This window comes from Coenobita brevimanus, chromosome 9 (assembly GCF_032717465.1).
Source record: "Coenobita brevimanus isolate Jiangsu-jjx chromosome 9, ASM3271746v2, whole genome shotgun sequence".
Classification (NCBI taxonomy): Eukaryota; Metazoa; Arthropoda; class Malacostraca; order Decapoda; family Coenobitidae; genus Coenobita; species Coenobita brevimanus.
This window is the reverse complement of record NC_136962.1, coordinates 1,625,001-1,632,500: the sequence shown is the minus strand read 5'-3', so window position 1 is coordinate 1,632,500 and position 7,500 is coordinate 1,625,001. Positions and strand designations below refer to the sequence as shown.

The 7,500-nt window shown below is 43.9% G+C and overlaps 1 protein-coding gene across 1 annotated transcript in view; it reads left to right on the top strand.

Annotated features, from left to right (window-relative positions):
- chb (CLIP-associating protein) overlaps window positions 1-7,500 on the top strand; it is a 202,625-nt gene that overhangs the window by 50,909 nt on the left and 144,216 nt on the right. Inside the window, exon 2 of the mRNA XM_080279799.1 lies at window positions 7,481-7,500. This exon is cut by the window's right edge and continues 86 nt beyond it. Within this exon, the coding sequence (XP_080135925.1) occupies window positions 7,481-7,500 (20 nt within the window). The remainder of the gene's footprint in view (window positions 1-7,480) is intronic.

The following is a 7,500-nucleotide window of genomic DNA, read 5'->3' as shown; positions in this document are numbered from 1 at the left end:
CTACACACACACAGACATACAAATACTCATACATGCGAACACATACTTACATGGCAGTACACACACACACACACACACACACACACACACACACACACACACACACACACACAAATCTACAACTGCTATGCATCCACACGCACACACAGTGAACCAGTCTCTCTCTCTCTCTCTCTCTCTCTCACACACACACACACACACACACACACACACACACACACACACACACACATTTTATATTGCACTTCGTTCCGCACATATTAAGTTCATTGTACGTTTCTGTGCACGTATGCTTTTATGTGTGTGTGTGTGTGTGTGTGTGTGTGTGTGTGTGTGTGTGTGTGTGTGTGTGTGTGAGTGAGAGAGAGAGAGAGAGAGAGGATTATGTGTGTGTGCATTTATATGTGTGTGTGAGCGTGAGAGAAAGAAAGAGAGGATTATGTGTGTGTACGTTTATATCTGTGTGTGTGTGCTTGAGAGAAAGAGAGAGAGAATTATGTGACTGTGTGTACGTTTATGTGTGTGTATGAATTATGGGTGTATATTTTTATCCGTGTGTGTGTGTGTGTGTATGTGAAAGAGAGAGAATTATTGTGAGTGTACATTTGTGTGTGTGTATCTGTGTGCACGAGTGTGTGAGAGAGAATTATGTGAGTTTATGTACATTTACGTGTGTCTGTGTGTGAGAGAGAGAGAGAGAGAGAGAGAGAGAGAGAGAGAGAGTCAGAATTATGGGTGTATTAGTGTGTGTGTATGTGTGAGAGAGAGAGAATTATGTATGTGTACCGTATGTGTGTGTGTGTGTGTGTGCACGCGTGTGTGAGAGAGAGAGAGAGAGAATCAGTCAGAATTATGGGTGTATTAGTGTGTGTATGTGAGAGAGAGAGAATTATGTATGTGTACCGTGTGTGTGTGTGTGTGTGCATGCGTGTGAGAGAGAGAGAGAGAGAGAGAGAGTCAGGCAGCGGAAGTAACCCGCTACACATAGCTATTAATGCTAACTGTTTCCGCTAATACAAAGACGCTCAGGTCCAAGATGAAAGCTCCCTAACACCTGTTCCTTAGCGATTTATTTTTAGGTATTGTCTGGTTAATATCCTTTTGTACGTTATTTATGCAGAGTATGGTGGTATTGGAAGGATGTAACGCAGGAGAGTAAGGTGTAATAAGCAAAATAAATCGCTTAGGAAAAGGTGTTAGGGCGTCGGTTAAGGAAGCTTCCTAACACCTCTTCCTTAGCGATTTATTTTTAGGTATGGCCGGTTAATATCTTTTCGTATGTTATTTATGCAGAGTATGGTGGTATTGGAAGGATGTAACGCAGGATAGTAAGGTGTAATAAGCAAAATAAATCGCTTAGGAAAAGGTGTTAGGGAGCTACCTAATTTCGACGAGAATACTTAATATATTCCATTTCCACTTAATTACTGTGTGTGTGTGTGTGTGTGTGTGTGTGTGTGTGTGTGTGTGAGAGAGAGAGAGAGAGGGAGACAGAAAGAGGGAGGGAGAGAGAGAGAGAATGTGAGTATATTTGTGTGTGTGTGTGTAAGAGAGAGAGAGAATTGAGTGTATATTTGTGTGTGTGAGAGAGAGAGAATTATATATTTGTGTGCGTGTGTGTGTGTGAATGAGTGAGAGAGAGAGAGAATTATGTGAGTGTATATTTGTATCTTTGTGTGTGAGAGAGAGAGAGAGAGAGAGAATTGTGTGTGTGTGTGTGTGTGTGTGTGTGTGTGTGTGTGTGTGTGTGTGTTAATACCCATATCTTCAAAGTCGACACGCGCACTTGCAACTTTATCATTCTCTCTCTCTCTCTCTCTCTCTCTCTCTCTCTCTCTCTCTCTCTCTCTCTCTCTCTCCCTCTCTCTCTCTCTCTCTCTCTCTCTCTCTCTCTCTCTCTCTCTCTCTCTCTCTCTCTCTCTCTCTCTCTCTCTCTCTCTCTCTCTCTCTCTCTCTCTCTCTCAACAGATGGATAGGGAGTGATAGAATGATAGACAGATTGATATAGATAGATAGATAGACAGATAGATAGAGTGAAAGAAAGACATTTGGAGAGAGAGAGAGAGAGAGACAGTAATAGACAGTGACATTTGGACAGACAGACAGATAGATAGAAGTTGAGATAGATATAGATAGTACACACACACACACACACACACACACACACACACACACACACACACACACACATTTATAAGGACAGATGACATTGAGATAGATAGATAGATAAAGAGAGAGAGATACGTAGGGGTAGATTGCCAAGAGATCGATAGATAGATAGAATGTTTTGGATAGATAGAGTAATAGATAGACATTTGGGCAAAGGTACAAATAGATAGACATGGGGAGGTAATAGATAGATAGATAGATGAGTCTGTCTATCTATCTATCTATTGCCAGACGCCTCAATCCCGTTTGGGGTGGCCACAAACAAATCGCCTCCAAGTCGCCCTGTCCCCCGCCATTTCATTGCCCTGTAGATAGATAAATTTTACCTTACCACTCAGAGAAAGCACTGGAGAGAGAGAGGGAGAGAGAGCTGAGTGTGGAGGAAGTAGGAATGGATGATGATGATGATGAGGAGGAGGAGGAGGAAGAGATAGATGAGGAGGAGGAGGAAGAGATAGATGAGGAGGAGGAGGAGGAAGAAAGAGGAGGAGAAGGAAGAGATAGATGAGGAGGAGGAGGAAGGAAGGAAGGAGAGAGAGTGAATGAGTGAGGAGGAATGTGTAAGTGCTTGAGAGAGAGAGAGAGAGAGAATGTGAGGTAAGAGGAGTGTGTGTGTGTGTGAATCATGTATGTGAGAGGGCAGTACACACACACACACACACACACACACACACACACACACACACACACACACACACACACACAGCTGGGAGTGAATGCGTACAATGAATGACTGTGTAGGAATGATATTAAAGGTGTGTGCGTGTGTGTGTGTGTGTGTGTGTGAAGGTACATGTAAGGCTGATCTGTTAGTATGAGTGCGTGTGTGTGTGTGTGTGTGTGTGTGTGTGACACAGGTGTAGCTAGTCACCAAAGGACTACACCCAGACAAACACCTACACACACACACACACACACACACACACACACATATATCTATCCATCCCTCTATCTGTCCACCAATCCACCCTTCTATCTATCTCTTCCTCTATGTCTGTCTATCTATCTATCTACCTATCCATTCCTGTCTCCATCTCTATCTATCTATCTATCTATCCTCAAGAGGTAATAGATAGATAGTATTGAGGATGGAGAAGGGGGGTAGGATTGGGGGGGGGTCAGAAGGGCGTATCCAGCACTCCCTTTGGGGGCTTTGAACCCCTGAGAGAGAGAGAGAGAAAGTGAATATTATAGATAGAGTGTGTGTGTGTGTTTAAATCCTCCTACTTTCACACACACACACACACACACACACACACACACACACACACACACACAGCGGGGTCAAGCCAGGTCACTAGCTTCTGTGTGTGTGTGTGTGTGTGTGTGTGTTTAAATCCTCCTACTTTCACACACACACACACACACACACACACACACACACACACACACACACACGAAGGCTGGGGTCATGGCAGGTCACTAGCGAGACTACGGAGAGAGAGAGAGAGAGAGAGCAACCTCTTTTAAAAATGTAGTGTTGAATAAATGGATCAATATTTCCATTTTTCCTTCCTAGTAATAAACCATTTTTACTACAGAAAATGATATTATTATTATTATTATTATTATTATTATTATTATTATTATTATTTAGTAGTAGTAATAGTGGTATGGTACTGTTATTACTACTGCTACTACTACTACTATTACAACTGCTACTATTATTATTATTATTATTATTATTATTATTATTGTTATTATTTTCCTAATTCTCTTCCTCCTCCTCCTCCTCCTCCTCCTCATCATCATCATCATCATCATCATCATCATCATCATCATCCTCTTCCTCCTCCTCTTCCTCCTTCTCCTCCTCCTTCTCCTCCTCCTCCTCCTCCTTCTGCTCTGCTAGGGAAGAGAATCAATGTCTTTCTCCTATCATCATCCAAGCTTCCCAAATCATCACTCTTATACCCATCCAATCTAGGTGATGATGATGATGATGATGATGATGATGATGATGATGATGATGATGATGGTGGTGGTGAGGAGGAGGGTGGTGGTGGTGAGGAGGAGGATGGTGATGATGATGATGATAGTGATGATGGTGTGGTGGTGATGGTGATGGTGATGATGATGATGTTGATGGTGGTGGTGATGGTGATGATGATGAGGAGGAGGATGGTGGTGGTGATGATGATGATGTTGATGGTGGTGGTGATGGTGATGATGATGAGGAGGAGGATGGTGGTGGTGATGATGAGGAGGATGGTGGTAAGGAGGAGACAGAGGAGGGTGATTGGATGGATAGCGATAGATAGATAGGTAGATAGATACGAGAGAGAGAAGAATGAACGGAGGCTTATTACTGTGTATATAAATAGATAGATAGACAGATAGATAGATAGATGGGTGAACGTTGGCGTATGTGTGTATATATGGAGAGAGAGAGGCAGATAGACAGACAGATAGATAGATAGATAGATGAATGAACGTAGGTATGTGTATATATATGGAGAGAGACAGACAGACAGATAGATAGACAGACAGGTAGATAGATAAATGGATGAATGAACGTTGGCGTATGTGTATATATATATGGAGAGAGAGAGACAGATAGATAGATAGACAGACAGGCGGATAGATAGATGAGATGATGGTGGTGGTGGTGGTGATGATGTGGAGGAGGAGAGTGATGGTGATGATGGTGGTGGTGGTGATGATTATGGTGAGGATAGGTGGTGATGGTGATTGGATAGATAGCGATAGATAGCGTAGGTAGATAGATACGAGAGAGAGAGAAGAATGAACGGAGGCTTATTACTGTGTATATAAATAGATAGATAGGTAGATAGATAGATGGATGGGTGAACGTTGGCGTATGTGTGTATATATGGAGAGAGAGAGAGACAGACAGATAGATCTCTCTCTCTCTCTCTCTCACACACACACACACACACACACTCTCAGATAGATGGATGGATGAACGTCTCTCTCTCTCTCTCTCTCTCTCTCTCTCTCTCTATTTTAGAGAGAGAGAGAGAAGAAAGAAAGAGAGAGAGAGAGAGAAGAAAGAGAGAGAGAGAGAGAATTGCTTTTCGATAATTGCCATAATTGATGTATGTGTGTGTACCTGATTGGATTTGATATACCGACATGTGTACGTATCTCCCCATGTGCGTTTTTAGACTTACATGTGTACGTTTAAGTAGAGGCACTACTACTACTACTACCACCACCACCCTGTCTGTCTCTTCATGTGTGTGTGTGTGTGTGTGTGTGTGAGTAGAGAGAGAGAGAGAGATATTACTGAGTTTGTGTGTGTGTGTGTGTCTCTCTCACACACACACACACACACACACTCTCAATAGTCTGAAAATTATAACTCTCTCTCTCTCTCTCTCTCTCTCTCTCTCTCTCTGTGTGTGTGTGTGTGTGTGTGTGTGAGAGAGAGAGAGAGAGAGAGCATTACTGAGTTTGTGTGTGTGAGAGAGAGAGAGAGAGAGAGAGAGCATTACTGAGTTTGTGTGTGTGTGTGTGTGTGTGTGAGAGAGAGAGAGAGAGAGAGAGAGAGAGAACATTACTGAGGTTGTGTGTGTGTGTGTGTGTGTGTGTGTGTGTGTGTGTGTGTGTGTGTGTGTGTGAGAGAGAGAGAGCATTACTGAGTTTGTGTGTGTGTGTGTGTGTGAGAGAGAGAGAGAGAGCATTACTGAGTTTGTGTGTGTGTGTGTGTGTGTGTGTGTGTGAGAGAGAGAGAGAGAGAGAGAGAGAGAGAGAGCATTACTGAGTTTGTGTGTGTGTGTGTGTGTGTGAGAGAGAGAGAGAGAACATTACTGAGTTTGTGTGTGTGTGTGTGTGAGAGAGAGAGAGAGAGAATGTGTTTTAGAGTATTATTGTGTGTGTGTGTGTGTGTGTGTGTGTGTGTGTGTGTGTGTGTGAGAGAGAGAGAGAGAGAGGAGAGGAGAGAAGGGAGGGGTGGGTGTAAGGTAGAGGGAGAGAATGAGTGGAGGAAAGAAGGGAGTAAACGGAGGAGGGAGTGAGGAAGAGGGAGGGGGAATGTAGAGAGGGAGATGAAAGCAGGAGAGAATGAGAGAGGGAGGAAAAAGAGGGAGTGGAGAGAGGAGGGAAGAGGAGAGAGGAGTGGAGGAAAGTAAGGGGAAAGAAGAGGAGTGTGGAGGAAAAATTATGAGAGGAAGAGGGGGGTAGGGGAGGGAGGAATGGAGAGAGGGAGGGAAGAGAGGAAAGGGGAGGGAGGAGGGAGAAGATGAAGGGAGGGAAGAAAGAGGGAGAAGGGAGGGAGGGGGTAGAGAAAAAGTGGAGGAGGGGAGGGGAGGAGGGGGAAGAGGGAGGAGGAGAGTGAGGAAGGAAGGAGGAGAGAGTGGAAGGGAGGGAGGGGGTAGAGAAAGAGTGGAGGAGGGGAGAGGAAGGAGAAAGAGTGAGGGGGAGAGAACAGGGAGGGAGGAGGAGGGGAAGAGATGGGGAGGGAGGGAGAAGGAGTGAGAGGAAGGGAGGGGAGGAAGGAAGAAGAGTGAGGGGGAGGGAGGGAGGAGGATGGGGAAGAAATGGGGAGGGAGGGAAGGAGAGAGAGGAGGGGAGGGGGAGGATGGAGAAGAGATAGGGAAGGAGGGAGGGGTAGTGTGAGTCACCCTGTAGTGTCTGTGTGGGTTAGGGTGTGTATTGATCACCCTAGTGTGCACCTACCTTAATGTACACATGAGTCAATATTTACCCTACACTTACACTTACCCTACACTTACACTTACCCTACACTCCTAACACCTGTTCCTTAGTGATTTATTTTTTGTTTTTGTTGTTGTAATTGGTGGTTGTTCAAGAAGCTCCCTAACACCTGTTCCTTGGTGATTTAGTTTTGGATATGAGTGGCTGTGAATCTAGGGTAAATATTGTTGTTCTGGAGGCTCCCTAACACCTCTCCTTCAGTGATTTATTTTGATACTGTTGTTTTAATGGCTGTGTATTGGTAGTTGTTCTGGAGGCTCCCTAACACCTTTTCCTTAGTGATTTATTTTTGGATAATGTTCAGGAAGCTCCCTAACACCTGTTCCTTAGTGATTTGTTTTTGGATAATGTTAAGGAAGCTCCCTAACACCTGTTCCTTAGTGATTTATTTTTTTGTTATTGTTGTTGTAATTGGTGGTTGTTCAGGAAGCTCCCTAACACCTGTTCCTTAGTGATTTGTTTTTGGATAATGTTAAGGAAGCTCCCTAACACCTGTTCCTTAGTGATTTATTTTTGGATAATGTTCAGGAAGCTCCCTAACACCTGTTCCTTAGTGATTTATTTTTGGATAGTGTTCAGAAAGTTCCCTAACACCTTTTCCTTAGCGATTTATTCTTGTTTTTGTCCCCAGGTGGCCTTAAATGGACTGGA